At 38.4% G+C, this 16,839-nt stretch overlaps 1 protein-coding gene across 1 annotated transcript in view; it reads right to left on the bottom strand.

Moving 5' to 3' along the window:
- THSD7B (thrombospondin type 1 domain containing 7B) overlaps positions 1-16,839 on the bottom strand; it is a 1,073,031-nt gene that overhangs the window by 680,569 nt on the left and 375,623 nt on the right. The window contains exon 4 of the mRNA XM_070768428.1: positions 10,983-11,231. Within this exon, the coding sequence (XP_070624529.1) occupies positions 10,983-11,231 (249 nt within the window). The remainder of the gene's footprint in view (positions 1-10,982; positions 11,232-16,839) is intronic.

A 16,839-nucleotide genomic window follows, 5' to 3' on the forward strand; every position in this document is an offset into this window, starting at 1 on the left:
AGGGGTGGACAAGAAGCATTCTACAGGAGAGTATGTCCAAAGGTCCCAGGGAAGGTGAGTGCTTTGCGCTTTGTAGGAAAGCTCAGAAGCCAGTGGTTGGAACAAGCAGGTCAAGGTAGGAGGGAGAAAGACGGAGAGGCAGGCAGGGGCCAGGCTACAGAGGGAGGACTATGAGTGTTATTCCAAATGTGCTAGGAAACCACTGTCAAGTTTTGAGGAGGGTGAAAGAGTCATCCTGGCCACTGACTGAAGGACATACTACAGGGCAGTGGAAAAAGGGAGATAAATTTAGAGGCATTTGTTACTCTAGGAAACATGCTGCTAAGGCTTCAGGTGGGGTACTCACAGTGAATATGAGAAGTGATCAGACTCTGGATATTCTGTGAAGGTGGAGACAGCCTTCTGATGATTAGATGTGGGTAGGAGAAGACTTCCCCAATGGCTCAGTGGGTAAAGAATCTGCCTTCAAAGCAGGAGACACAGGAGATGCAGGTTTGATTCCTGGGTCAGGAAGATCCCCTGGAGAAGGAAATGGCAACCTGCTCCAATATTCTTGCCTGAAAAATCCCAAGGACAGAGGAGTCTGGCAGGCTAGAGTCCATGGGATCGCAAAGAGTCAGACACGACTGAGCAACTAAGCACTAGTGGGAGAGAAAGAGAGGAGTGGGGAACAATTTCAGGAACCTGCCTTGTGGTCCAGTGGCTAAACATCTGTACTCCCAATGCAGGGGTTCCAGGTTCAACCCCTGTTCAGGGAACTTGCTTCCTCATGCCTCAACTAAGAGTTTGTGTGCCATGACCAAAGATTCTGTATGCCACAAGTGAGACCAGGTGTAGCCATATAAAATAAATAAATAAAAAAGAATGATTCCAAATTACTTTGCCCCAAGTACTAGTAGCACAATTTCTTGGCACTGAATTCTTACCTGAAACAGCCCAGGAAATGGGACAAGAACTCAGATGTCAGGTAAATGAATAAAACCTGAATTTCACTGCTATACTCTGCTTTCTGAAGCTGTCTCCCACACCTGGAACTCACTAGCCAATTTCTTCATATGTCCCCCATAATTTAAGTCTACTCTTAGGAAACGGTCAATAAATGTATTCACAGGATACTATTAAGTTACACATGTGTGCTTGCTCAGTCATGTCCAACTCTTTGCCACCCCATGGACTGTAGCCTTCCTGGCTCCTCTACTCATAGAATTTTCCAGGCAAGAATACTGGAGTGGGTTGCCATTTCCTACTCCAGGGAATCTTCCCGACCCAGGGATCGAACTCAGGTCTCTTGTGTCTCCTGAAATGACAGGCGAATTCTTTACCATCTGTGCCACCTGGGAAGCTCCATATATTAAGAGTTATTATTAAATATTTCATCATTCTGAAAAGGTATATGCAATTTACAAGAAGAAATCAAGATTAAACCAAAGAAAGAAATCTCTAGTGGTGGGCATACACATTTCCACAAAGAAATAAAGGAGACAATTTCTGGATTAGAAAAAGCTCCCCAAGGCCTGGAAATCTTATCCTCTGGGTAGCCAGCTTGTCTTCCTGAGAGTACTATTGTCTAACCCTAGGAAACCTGTACTCAAACTATTCTCCAAATTTATGGGGGAAGGCTAGAAGGGGTAAGGAATGAATGCATTGCTCTGAAGCAAGGAATAGAGACATTCTAAATTAGCAAAGTCAAATTAGAAAAGTACGTACATTTAGTGACTATTTTAAAAAGACTTTCATCCTACTAAGGTGACATAAACTGATTTTAATAGCAGTAGTATGGCAAGACCATCAGAGTTTTATAGCAACCCTCGCCCTTTAGAATGCATGCTTTGTCACTTTCAGAAGGCTTAGAATTGCTTACAGAGTGTGGATTTCTTTCCTCCTTCTAAAGGCTTAGATCTAAAGCAAAGCAACATGGAATAGAATCTTCAGTGATCTAACAATGACAGATTGAAAGAATAATTGCATTAGTGAATGGTCGTGTTTTGACTAAGCACATATAGCTTTGCAAACACTCTTGGAATTGAAACCCTAGCACAATATATTCAAATTAAATGTGCGTATATTAAAAATCCATGTACTGCAGCATGACTAATTTATGATAATGTCTGTAGTTCTTTTAAAATTGTAAATGCATTTAGAAAAGAAGTAAGTTGTCATTTTTTGCTGAACAGACAACCAAAATAAAGAGAACTGATCGAGCTTTATGTGTTTTACGCTCTAGTAATTTTTTATTGAATAGAGTGGGACTATTGATTATGGTAAGCTACTTTCAAGTGCAAAGCTCTTTGCTCTTCGGCAGATGACTTTGCCGGTCAAACTCCATGTATGCATTATTAATAGATTTCTATCACTACGCACAGCACTTAGCAATACGTTAACTTTCTTACACTAACAGGGGAGCAAATCTTCCATCCAGGAGAACTGAAAGTGGAACAACAGGGACTCATGAAAAAATACGCACCAATAAAAGATGGACTCAATAAAAAGGCATCGGTCTCCTTCTGCTGAAACAATTTACAGATTCTTTGAAACTGCTATTTCTTTCCCAAACAGATTCTCTTGAGGTTCCAGGTCATGACTCCTTTACTCCTCAAGTGCTGTAAAAAAGCTGCTTAATTAAAACAATTTTAAAAAGCTTCCTTAAAGAACTCATTAATTCATTTGGAGGATGAGATGGCTGGATAGCATCACCGACTTGATGGACATTAGTTTGAGTGAACTCCGGGAGTTGGTGATGGACAGGGAGGCCTGGCGTGCTGCGATTCATGGGGTCACAAGGAATTGGACACGGCTGAGCGACTGCACCGAACTGAACTGACTGAGCTTCTAGTATGCGCAAGGTATTACTATGGTAGACAATCAATGGGAAAAGATCAGTAGATGTGGTAGGCAATGTGTGTGCCCTTCTTTTCCAGAAGAATGAAGAATCCACCGGCAATATGGGAGACCCAGGTTCAATCCCTGGGCCAGGAAGATCCTCTGGAGAAAAAATGGCAGCCCGCTCCAGTATTCTTGCCTGGGAAATCCCATGGACAGAGCAGCCTGGTGGGCTACAGTCTAAGGGGTCACAAAGAGTCAGACAAGACTGACTGACACTAACTAATTGTGGTCTCATTTCTCACCCTTCTTGAACCTACTCTTATAACTAATGATGACAGAAACTTCTTTTCTGGAAATCCAGACACACTTAGCAAAAGCAAGGCAGCCACTGGGGACCACTTTACAAGTTCTGTGTGTTCATTCCTTCCCTGGGGAGATGTCCATATTGAATATTCTTTATGAAGCCAATTTCAGATGCCTGTTATACAAACTGACTTGAATTATTCACACATGTCATATTAAGTATCAGCATGGAATAAAGCACCCTGTGCATAAAATTGTTCTGGAACTGCCCTACATTTGATGATCTATCCATTGTCTGCTGAGCATTTACTCTAAGCCAGGCACTTTTATAGATGCTACCCACTCTGAAGTAGAGGCAGAAAAAAAAAACTAACAAAAAATCCATATGTTTGGGATGAGTTATGGGAACATTACCAACTATTAAACACTCTTAAAGAACATAGTTATAAGGTTGGAAGATGTGCTAGTTTTTAATGAGAGTATTATACAAGATTCTTAAAATCAATACAGTAAGACAGACTGAAATTTCCTGAGTCTTCCACCAATCAGCACAGTGAAGGCTAAGCAGGTATTGAACAAACATCTCTTCAAGACACAACATCCCTCTTCTAACACTCACTTCATTCCAATGGGCAAAGGAAGCCAAATACTAAGCCAACTTTTATCCACCATCCCTTCTCTTGGCACCATTACTTGGCTTTAACAGTCATCTTAAAAAAAAAAAAAAAAAAAGGTCATCAATTGATCCCCAGAGTTTTCTCAAGGAAAAATAACTTTATCTATAAAACTTAAAATCAGGTTAAATACCTTAAAGAGAAAATAGGAAGGAACAGCCTGGCCACAGCAGGTTGTTTTAAAAGCACATCAAAGTGGGTAGAAGACCCACATAGACCTCTCAGAGTCTGCACAGACAGACCTTTTACGAAGAATCTCTAGTTTACCCAAAACAGAGATAAATTAACACATACTAGAGGTAAGGAGAGACAGTTTATGAGGCCCCATATTTTTCAGTGTCAGACCAGAGTGTTGAAGCAATGTTTAGGAAATTGTTTTTTCTGGGCAGTAATTCACACACTCTATGTAAAATATCAGCCATACAGTGTCTGCCTAGAGATCTTCTTAAAAGTTTTACTCTATAGTGGTAACTGTTACCTTTTAACAGCACTGTCTTATACTTATATTAAATTTTAAATGTTAAATTAACATTTAGGAAATACAACAGTCATTTTAGTGTGAAAGCTGTTGTCTCCTGGGGAGATTGTGGAAGTTGCTGGTAGGTCATCCAAGGTGTCAGTTCCAAGAAAGATGCTGACATTTTTCAGTATTCTTGTCTGTTACAGTGTGTTCAGCCAGAACAGGCTCTATGCTTAAAGTACAGAGGGTCTGGAGTCATAGCTGTTGTAGCATCAGGTCAGGTCCCAGTTGTCTGTGTCCTCTGCCTTTTCTTATGCTATCCAGTAACCAGAGGTTCAAAACTGGGAAAGGAGGATGTCAAGGCTGTGTATTGTCACCCTGCTTATTTAACTTATACGCAGAGTACATCATGCAAAACGCTGGGCTGGAAGAAGCACAAGCTGGAATCAAGATTGCCGGGAGAAATATCAATAACCTCAGATATGCAAATGGCATCACCCTTATGGAAGAAAGTGAAGAGGAGCTAAAGAGCCTCTTGATGAAAGTGAAAGAGGAAAGTGAAAAAGCTAGCTTAAAACTCAACATTCAAAAAATGAAGGTCATGGCCTCTGTTCCCATCACTTCATGGCAAACAGATGGGAAAATAGCATCCTTTTGAAAACAAACTTAAGGCTATATGTGTGTGTACATGAGTGTGTGTTAGTTGTTCAGTCGTGTACAACTCTGTGAAAGTAGCCTTAAGCACTTTCTCTCACAAAGATCTTAAAGCTGTACTGCTAACTCCCTCATATAGTTGACTCTTGAACAACTATAAGAGGTTAGGGGTGATGATGTTCCATATAGTCAGAAAATTTGGTCTGTTAGTCCACCCTTTGTATCCAAGATTCTTTATCCATGAAATCAACCACCCTCAGATTGTGTAGTGCTGTATTATTTACTATTGAAAAAAGTCTGTGTCTTGGAGGACCTGCACATTTCAAACCCCGGTTATTCAAGTAGCAACTGTAGTTCTAAAGTTCGATACAGGATCCTCGGGGCTGGTGCACTGGGATGACCCAGAGGGATGGTACAGGGAGGGATGTGGGAGGGGGGCTCAGGATGGGGAACACATGTACACCCATGGTGGATTCATGTTGATGTGTGGCAGAACCAATACAATATTGTAAAGTAATTAGCCTCCAATTAAAATAAATAAATTTAAATTTAAAAAAAAATAAATTTTCCCAAATTAGCTTAACACAGGCTGGCCTCAACCTTTCAGGTTAACTTATGCTCGATGCTTCAAGGAATCTCCAAAGTGTTCAGGGTCAGGGAGCTCTTCTAGCAGGGGCTCTTCTTGGTCACAATTGCTTTCATGCCTTAGGGACTGGCACTCACAGTGTTCAAGTGAAAATGTTGATTAGTGGAGTCTAGCTAGTGAAAAGAGTAGCCCCTGAACTATACAACTAAAAACCATTGTGAACAGTATTATTATTGGAGGAAGTAGGAAGTAAACACATCTCTAGCTCATCTCTTCTTAGAATACATATTCTTCCTCTCATTAACTGAAACGCTAATTTCCTCACTTCCTTCAAGTCCTCCTCCAAACCCCAGTCCCTGATCCTGCTTGTTCAAAGGAAGTTTCTCTAATGACACTCTTTAATTCTATAACCTGAGCTGACCCCCATTACAGCATTCCAGAAGTCTCTATCTTTGCCCTGTTCTAATGATTCATTTTTTCTATATTTCATACACAAAATATATAGTTTATTTTATTTATTACATTTATTTAGTATATCTTCACTAAAATTTAGGTCCCATAAGAGGAAGGGAATTTTGTCCAATCTATTTTCTGAGATATCCCAAACATTTAATGTAGTGCTTGGCATATGGCAAGAGTTTAAGAGTATATTTATTGAACAAAGGAAAACATCTCCTACAGCAAAGATGGTAGAAGGGTAAAACCAAGTGACATTCCAAGAGAGGACATTTTCCTACTAAGGAGAAGGGTGGTGAATTAAATTTCTTGATACATATGAAGTGCTCATGAATTCTGGGAAAGGAGAAATGGATATTTTTGATCCCTAAGAGATGTTTGTTTCTATTTCCCTTGTTCACAATGAATTTTAATCACCGGTGTCAAACTAGAAACAAAAGTTAACACACAGTCTTTATGCCTTCCTGAGGCAGAGGCCACAGCTCAGATCTCAGACAAATAAGAATGTCAGCCAATGTTAATTTTGTTGTTGTTATTTAAGTGTGCTCCTCCCCACCACCAACTAGAATCATTAGTAAACACATCATTCTCCCTAGAGAACACTGGTTGGTATTCGGTGAATTTTCTAAGACTCCTATCTCCTACAAATTCACTATTTGAGAAGGTTTTTAGAAAATGTCATACTCGGTAACATTTCTATACAGCAGATCTAGAGGCCCAGGTTAACCTCCAATGAACTTTTTGTCAGGACCTGTTTTCTGATGTGAAGGTTCAATTAAATGAAGCTCAAAGTAGAAATTAATCTTGGATAAATCTTATATGCAGAGTATATCATGTGAAATGCCTGGCTGGATGAAGCACAGCTGGAATCAAGATTGCCGGGAGAAATATCAATAATCTCAGATATGAAGATGACACCACCCTTAGGGCAGAAAGTGAAGAACTAAAAAGCCTCTTGGTGAGAGTGAAAGAGGAGAGTGAAAAAGTTGGCTTAAAACTCAACATACAGAAAACTAAGATCATGGTATCTGGTCCCATCACTTCATGGCAAATAGATGGGGAAACAATGGAAACAGTGACAGACTTTGTTTTCTTGGGCTACAAAATCACTGTAGATGGTGACTGCAGCCACAAAATTAAAAGACGCTTGCTACTTGGAAGAAAAGCTATCATTAATCTAGACAACATATTAAAAAGCAGAGACATTACTTTGCGAACAAAGATCCAACTCAGACCCAACTGAGTGACTGAACTGAACTGAACTGGACATCTTGAAGTATTACCATTCCATGGTATTATATTGGGAAAAACAACACGTATGAATGCACATATATGTGTATCTATACCCTCATCTGGGTGTATGTCTTCACTAACATGAGAGTCAGTGTGAGGTATTGAAAAGATCACTGACCTTGAAGCCAAATGGACTTCAACTTGAATCAAAAGAGACAATACCAATTTACATCACTTTTTACAATTAAACATGTCCCATTTAGATGATAAACGTCATATTATTCTAAATAATCTTTATAATATCTCTCATAAATTTATTGACCTAAATCATATACTCAATAAAAGGCAGTCATGCTTAACAAAGTTGATACAACTCAACTTCTTCAACATCTTCAGGGAGGTACCACTCTTACAAGAGAATTGCATAGTTATTGACAAAAAAAAAGAGGAAAATGGAGGATATTTATAACTCAAAAAACTGTTGAAAATATCAGGAGAAAGTCATCAGCCATTCCTTGAAAAGGATGAAGGAAAAAAGGACACACGTGAAGTTATCATTTAACTCAGATTCTATTCCTGGCAGCATAACATTGAGAATATTCCTAAACTAGACCTCCATAGGGAAAAAAATAATCTTCAAATCACTCAGAAGAATAACTTTCTATTCTATTAAGTTATTATAGAATAGATAATATACCAAAGAATGTTCAAAGTACCACACAATTACACTCATCTCACACAGAAGCAAAGTAATGCTCAAAATTCTCCAAGTCAAGGCTTCAACAGTACGTGAACCAAGAACTATCAGATGTTCAGGCTGGAGTTAGAAAAGGCAGAGGAACCAGAGATCAAATTGCCAACATCTGTTGAATCATAGGAAAAGCAAGAGAGTTCCAGAAAAACATCTACTTCTGCTTCATTGACTATGCCAAAGCCTTTGACTGTGTGGATCACAACAAACTGGAAAATTCTTATAGAGATGGGAATACTGACCACCTCACCTGCCTACTGAGAAATCTATATGCAGGTCAAGAAGCAACAGTCAGAACCAGACATGGAACAATGAACTGGTTTCAAATTGGAAAATGGACTGGTTTCAAATTGGGAAAAATACATCAAGGCTGTATATTGTCACCCTGCTTATTTAAGTATATCATGCAAAATGCTGGACTGGATGATGCAAAAACTGGAATTAAGATTGCCAGGAGAAATATCAATAACCTCAGATATGGGCTTCCCTGGTGGCTCAGAGGGTAAAGTGTCTGCCTGCAACGTGGGAGACCTGGGTTTGATCCCTGGGTTGGGAAGATACCCTGGAGAAGGAAATGGCAACTCATTCCAGTATTCTTGCCTGGAGAATCCCATGGACAGAGGAGTCTGGTGGGCTACCGTCCACGGGGTCACAAAGATTCGGACACGACTGAGCGACTTCACTTTCATGTTCACTTTCAGATATGAATATGACACCACCTTTATGGCAGAAAGTGAAGAGAAACTGAAGAGCCTCTTGATAAAGTGAAAAAGAAGAATGAAAAAGCTGGCTGAAAATTCAACATTAAAAAAAAGTAAGATCATAGCATCCGGTCCAATCACTTCATGGCAAATAGATAGGGAAACAATGGAAATAGTGACAGACTTTGTTTTCTTGGGCTCCAAAATCACTGCAGATGGTGACTGCAGCCATGAAATTAAAAGACACTTGCTCCTTGGAAGGAAAGTTATGACTAACCTAGATAGCATATTCAAAAGCAGAGACATTACTTTGCCAACAAAGGTCCATCTAATGAAAGGTATTGTTTTCCCAGTAGTCATTTATAGATATGAGAGCTGGACTATAAAGCTGAGTGTTGAAGAATTGATGGTTTTGAACTATGGTATTGGTGAAGACTGTTGAGAGTCTCTTTGACTTCAAGGAGATCAAACCAGTCAAACCTAAAGGAAATCAGTCCTGAATATTCATTGGAAGGACTGATGCTGAAGTTGAAGCTCCAATATTTTGGCCACCTGATGCAAAGAACTGACTCATTGGAAAAGACCCTGATGCTGGAAAAGATTAAAGGCAGGAGGAGAAGGGGACAACAGAGAATGAGATGGTTGGATGACATGAGTCTGAGCAAGCTCTGGGAGCTGGTGATGGACAGGGAAGGTTGGCATGCTGCAGTGCATGGGGTTGCAAAGAGTCAGAGACTACTGAGCAACTGAATTGAACTTGTTACAGTATGCCTTCCAAGAGGAGATTCTCTTACTGGGGGAAATGAACCCACCTGAAAATAACAATAAGAATCAGTATACCTGTAGTGCCTCCTATGTGCTAAGCAGTGGGATAGACAGTGCTAGTCTGCAGCTCTTAAACCTCCAACACAGGCAGCATATTTAGACACATGTTATTGACGAGGGGAATGTCTTAAAGAAGTCGTATAGCTTTTTCAAACACATACAGCTGAAAAGTAATGGTATACAATTTTAACCCAAGGTCTATCCAAGTTCAAAAGGACAGAGACCTCAGGTTTTATTTCCAATCTCATGCTTTGCCCCAAAATTAGTGTCTTGAAAGACTGAACACACACTCAATACAATTAGGAAGGATTCTGTGACAGTAGGTTAACCTGTCAAGAATCAGGAACTGCATCTGTTTTCTCTCTTTTTCAGGAAAGAAATGATGTAAATATAAGTGGTCATCTTACTAAAAAATGAACAATCATTATATAAGGAGTATGTTGAATCAACCCCGATTTCTATGGTGAGGTGGAAGAAGTGTGTGACTAAGAATGTGAAAAAAGGAACTTGCTCAGCGATACCCCACTCCCCAACCTCTGCCCTCCTCTCACGCATTCTTTCAAGTATAAGGAATAGCCAGGCCCATCCACAACACCAGGTGAGTCTGTAACCTGCTTATACTCCACATATCCCAGGTGATTAATTCCTACAGTACGGTATGTTTTGCTTCACTGTTCCACTGAGGAAATGGTCTCAAATCTTAGATACAATAAGAAACTAGAAAAGATCTATCTAATATAGCTACAGACTTAAGATACAGTTCAGGGCAGCTGTGCGGCAGGAATTATCACAAATTCATCCCCAACCGACTTCTGCACTTCTATCATTATCAGACTGAGTCCACTGTAAGCCAACAACCAGATGAAAATACACTGGGGTCTTCACCAAAGGCGACACAATCAGGCAAAATATAACCAATATCAAGGTCTTCAATTTAGCTATTAATTTGTGTCAACCCGTTTCCAGCATTTTCCATTTCCCTAGGGACCTGAAATAGAAACAGTGCCCCAGGGTGACAGTGAATTTCAGAGAAAGAGTGTCATTAGAATCAGGGGGCTGTCATTCATTAACTATGTAACCTCAGAAATTGCTTAATCTCTCTGAGCATCAATGGCCTTATTTACAAAATGAAGATGCTGATGAATGACTTCTCAGATTATCAGAAAAATTAGGTCTGGCACATCAGGTAATGATAACTAATGGCTATTAAACATTTATGCTGTGGCAGGTGCTAGATGAAGTGAATACAGTTAGTAGAAGAGCAAACTAAGGCACTAGATTTAACTCCCTTGCCAAAATGCACATAACTGGAAAGTCTCAGAAGTAGGACTGGAGGCCAGGGAATCAACGCAGCCTATGCCCTAACCCCATTGCATTCTACTGCCTAATATGAAACTTTGCACTGAGTAAAGACTCGACAAGTATGAGACACAGCTATAGTGATCGGTAACATGTCTATATCACGTAAAATCAGATTATATAGAACTGAACACTCATGCCAAAGAATACACAATACCTGGGACATAAGTGCAGAAGCTCTCCTTCGACAATGCAGGCTTCTTTCTCGATAAGTTCAGGGCAATCCTTTCCATCTCCAAGAGCAACGTGCTTCACATCGCGGCTCCTGCTCCTAAATCCTGGTGAGAGACTCCCTGAACGACAGGTCTTAGAGCAGGGGCTCCAGGAAGACCACTCAGTGGTTTCACAGTCTTTCGGCATGATGCAGGACTGGACAGTCAAAGGGAAGGAATCTTGCATGCAAAGGCTGAAGGAACAGAAACAGAAAACAGCAGGCCATGGGCTAAGAGAGTGCAATCACATAATGAAGCACCTAGTCTGGATTAAAAGCAAACAAACAAACCTGAAACCTGGGTTTTTCAAGTTTTCATGATAAGCTCTAAAGTAAGAGAAAAAAATTTTTTTTAATGTTAGAGGCATCATGATAAACCTATTGAAGGTCTTACATGTTAAGAATGAACACTGGATTTCATCTGAAACTGTGAAGTCACAATGTTTCACTCTCACAAGACACATAAGATGAGTCTATCGTGTACCTTGTCCAAAGCACCCTCCGAAACAATGGAGGTTCTTCTCATGTGCCTGCACTTTCTGACACAGCCTACAGTTCCTCTTTATTCAGTGGTTCCTCAGTGTCAGATACTGCACTGTGCTTCACGGGCATTTTCTTACAACAGTCTCATGAGTTTACCTATTGTTACGTCCATTTGTAGATGAGAAAACGTAAGGTCAGGAAGGCTAAATCATCTGTGTAAGGTCACAGAAAAGTAAATGTAAGCTTTTGAGTATTAATCTGTCCATTCTTTTGCACACTGGTCTATTAAAAATAAACAAATGTGGCCTTATGTTTCCCCATATTGTTAGGCTCTGCACATCAATGTCCTCATCTGCAAGACTGAAGTGCTTTAAATGCTAACAGTGTAATTGGAAAACAGATAAATAAATAAAAAGATATGATAATGTGGTGAACTCAACATAAAACCATTCCCAATGATGAAGAGAAAAACCAATGAGGCAGTGATAGACCACACGGGAAAGCTGGGGTAAGGACAGGGGGCAATTCTAAGACGGACGGACATCCGAAACACACTTTAAAAAATTAATGGGAGCTTCTCGGGCACAGAAAGAAGACTTAAAATCAAGTCAAGTCAGTAGCATATTTGAAGCCTTGAGGTAAAATTTGTGGGCAGAGAAACCAGTGGTATGCTAGAACTGGATATACTATTCAACAAGGACCAATTGTAAAATTTCCATAATTTTGCAAGCCAGTTGATTTCATGTAACTAGCTTAAACTTAGCCATGGTCAGAGTAGTTACACTACAGAAATCAGCAAATGCTACAGATCAAGCCCCCTACCCTACTCTGAACCTTCAACCACCAGAACTGGTGGTCAACTATTCAAAAGCACGCCAATGGGAGAAAGTAAAAGCCATAATGGACACATTTAGGGCACATAAAATTCAAAGAGAAAAGTGGACAAATATTAGGAATGTGGTTATGTAAAAAGTATGTCTGGAAAAGCTTCATGTCATGGACTAAGGACTTTGGATTTAATTGAGTATTAAATAATTTTAAGTGAAGGAAGTCAGATTCATGTAGGAAGATAATAATAATTCAAGTATTAATTGACATTCGTTTCTTTTTCATCTTGTTAGTATTTCCCTTCTTCAGTCAAAGACATCCATTACTTCGAATGAAAGAAAAGCATAATTTTGACAGGAATATAAATCAAAGAAAGGGTTTAAACACTGTTCAAACACTGACTTTCAAAACTGGGCCTGTGAAACCGGGTGGAACAACCCCTACAGATAGAGTTTGGCAACGGTTATTTTGTATGTATTTAAAAAGAGATAAGTATTAAAATGTTTCCAAATTTCTGACTTGGAAAAATAATGAAAATTAAGGGAGCCAATAAAGAAATAGATTATAGAAGATGGTGCAGGGGAGAATAATATATGTTTACATTTGGCCAGATCAATGAGTAAAATATGGTGAAATTTCAGTACAGATGTCCTTCATGAAGGGCACTAGGTGGCACTTGTAGTAAAGAACCTCCCCACCCCCCGCCACTGCAGGAGATTTAAGAGACACGGGTTCGATCTCTGGGTGGGAAAGATTCCCTGGAGGAGGGCATGGCAACCCACTCCAGCATTTTTGCCTGGAGAATCCCTTGGACAGAGGAGCATGGCAGGCTGCAGTCCATAGAGTCGCAAAGAGTCGGACATGACTGAAGCAACTTAGCAAGCATGCTTGCATGCATCCTTTATGAAACCACAGAGAGTTAGTATGGTTTTCAAATTTCACAATGATATAAACTTTTGGTACAGTATTTTTTAAAGTCTATTCAGATCATATGATCCCCTTCAAAATGAAAAAAGCAATGTATACCTCATTATCATTACTCACTTCAATTAGATATTTGGGGGTCTTGGGATTGAGAGAAAATAGGAAGAATCTTTGTTGAAAATTTCCCACCTAAATCATAATGTACCATCTTTGTACAATGGGGAGAATGGAAGGAAGGACCACCTCTTTTAAACTTGTGACACAACAGAAAACTGTTGATTAACAAGTTTCTAGGTTTTGACTTTTCAGAAAACATAATTGGCTGAGTCATGTCCTGACACAAATTCATACGTTGAAGTCCTAACCTTCAATATCTCAGAATGTAACTGTACTCGAAGACAGAGTCTTTAAAGCAGTAATTAAGTTAAAATGTGGTCATGAGGGTAGGCCCTAATCCAGTATGACTGGTGTCCTTATAAGAAGAGATTAGGGCACAGACACACACAGAGGGAAGAGTATAAGAAGACATGGAAAGAAGACAGCCTTCTACAAGCCAAGGAGAGAGTCTTAGAAGAAATCAGTCCTGCTGACACCTGATCCACCCTCCAGAATTGTGACCAAATAAATATCTGTTGTTTAAGTTACAGTCTATGGTATTTTGTTAAGGTAGCCCTAATCAATGGATTTAATAAAGTTTTTAAATGTGTGTATACTTTAAAAGAGTTTTAATTTCCAAAGTTGATTTTCTTCTTCTTTTCATAATGAAGATCCCACACTATACAGTTCTTTGTCTACAGAAGTAGTGGTTTGGTCCTTAGCATTTACCAGTTGTCATTCTCATCTTCCCTGAACGAATTTTTCCTATTGGACTAGAAGAAGGGGTAAGACTCCAACAGTAAAGCATTTGCATGGAGTTGGATGAATTAATCAAGGGGTTTTGTAATTCTGAAAACAGCTTCTAATTCTTGGAATTAGGATGGGCATATGTTTTAATGATTACATATTTACTATTTTAATGTTATAAGTTAATAGCAATATTTAATATTATTTTTACCAACTTACCTCCTTTATTGAAAAGAGTAATCATAAAAGGTACCACATAAAGCCCTGGTCTAACATAATCAGTGAGATTAGTTCTTTTTCTGAAATAGTGGAGTAAGCACTAAACGGTCTATCAGAAATGTCTGTATCCTGAATTCTGTATCAAAATACATTTCCATGACCTTAGTCTGAAGGCTACTTAGATTCATTATCTATGGGAAAAAGAATAATAAAATGTGATCTGCTTACCCTGTCCGGAGTTATAGTATTAATACCTTTCAGCCCAAGTAGAGTCACCTTACAAACTAAAGCCCCAGACAAAGAGTATTGTCTATACACAAATAAGACTCAATTCTTTCACAGAAGGTGATATGCCTTTTTAATAAAACAGACATATACTGCTAATTTAGCTTTAAAAAAAAAAGACAGAAAAGCCAAGGTAATTAAACCTTCTTGACATTTATAGAGTATGTTGTCATTTGCAAATTACTTCACAAGTATTCAACTGTAAAGGAAACCTTTGAAACCAAAAATTACTCTAGTTAATATTACTTCCTCTGGAAATGTAAGGAAATCTCTTTACTTAGAAAATAAGGACAGAAACACTTATAAAAACCAACAGAAAATTACCCTCATTTCATTTACGCTTCAATTACTACTTTAAGATAATATTAAAGAAACATTCAGAAAAGCTGAGTAATGTAACAAACACTCCCATACTCTGCTAGCAAAAGCTAACATTTAGCTTCAAACTTCATTACATAAATGTTTAAAAATTATAAATTCAGGTAAACAACCTATGTCTTTTACAATCTTAATACCATCTCTCTTCTTCATACACAGCCACTACCTTGAAATTGATTTCTATTATTCTCTACACATTTTTATATTTTAAGTAGGTATATGCTTAGAAATAACATTTATTGTCTGGTATGTTTAAAAAATTTTACTTAAATATTTCTTTATTATTCATATTACTCTGGAAATCATTTTTCTCATTTGATATTATGACTTCTACATCCATTTGAAAAATGCAGATATGGCACATTCATTTTTATTAGTGAGCAATATTCCAACAAGAATACAGGGAAATTTATTTATTCATGTTCTCATTAGTATACCTTTTGGTTGTGCTTAATTTCTTTTCCATAGGATTATGTTTTAAACTTTCCTTTGCATGTCTCTATGTTGCTATACATCTGTGAGCAAATTCCCTAGTATTTTTGCCTGAAGTTGGGCCATAAATATTCATGTAAAGCAATATAATAGGTAGTGTGATATTTTTCCTTTCCTACATGCTAAAAATTCTTGGTATTATTAGACTTATTTTTTCCCCAAATGTTGAGTAATTGTATTTGTTTTTTCCAGGTTACCACTGAGCTGTATTTATATTTTTCTTGAATCATTAGTGACTACTCAGATTTCTATCCTATGAATTTACCATTCATATTATTTGTGCGTTGTGATAGGTAGACTAGTGGTCCCCCAAAGATGTCCGTATCCTAATTCCTGAAAGCTGCGAACACGTCTAAGCTGTGAACCTTACCTGCCAACGGAAACTTTGCAGATGCAACTGTTAGAGATACTAAGAGGAAGAGATGATCCTGGATTATTCAGATGGGCCCAATGTAACTATAAAAGAGTCCAAAGGGAGGCAAAGGGGCCAGAGACAGAGAAGCAGATGTGATAACAGAATCAGAACCCACGTCTCATGTCCTCCTTCACTGGCAGGTGGGTTCTTTACCACCAGCACCACCCGGGAAGCCCAGCAGAATCAGAGGCTGGGATAATATAAGGCCACGACCCAGGGAAAGTGAGCAGCCTCTAGAAACAGGGAAAATGCAAGAAAACAGATTCTCCCCTAGAACCTCCAGGGAAAAACAGAATAATACCTTCATTTCAAGAGTTCTTAAGGCTTCTGACCTCCAAAACTATAAGTTAGTACATTTACACTGTTTTAAGCCTCTTAGTTTGTTGTAATTTGTTATAGAATCTATAGGAAACTAATACATATTTCTAGTGGGATGACTTTTTCTTAAGATGAAAACTTACACACATTATAGGTGATAAAAGTAAATACAGAGAGAGAAATACAAATTCTACATAGTAACCTGTTTTTTCTTATTTATGCTACAAATAACTTTTCTCATATTATTATTTTTAATTTGTATATAGTGTTTTTGTGATATGCAATAGTTTGTTTTTTAGTCTTTCCCTTTATAGTTTGTGCCTTTTTTTTTTCACCATGTACAAAACTTTTTTCTCCTATCCCAATGTCATAAGCTACACTCTCATATTTTTCCTTCTAGAGAACTTTTATATTTCTGATTTCCTATTTAGGTCATCACAATTTGATATATATTTTCATATGTGGCATTTTATAGGAAGAAACTCCTATGTTGGAAACATCAACATTAAACTCATTTGTCCTTGTTTAACCTATATAATTCTGTTTTTTCCCTATTTTCAGTATTGTTTTTCTTTCAAAGAGATTCCCTCAATTATCTTTAAACTTTTTAATTAATTA

Source organism: Bos indicus, chromosome 2 (genome assembly GCF_029378745.1).
Source record: "Bos indicus isolate NIAB-ARS_2022 breed Sahiwal x Tharparkar chromosome 2, NIAB-ARS_B.indTharparkar_mat_pri_1.0, whole genome shotgun sequence".
Lineage (NCBI taxonomy): Eukaryota > Metazoa > Chordata > Mammalia > Artiodactyla > Bovidae > Bos > Bos indicus.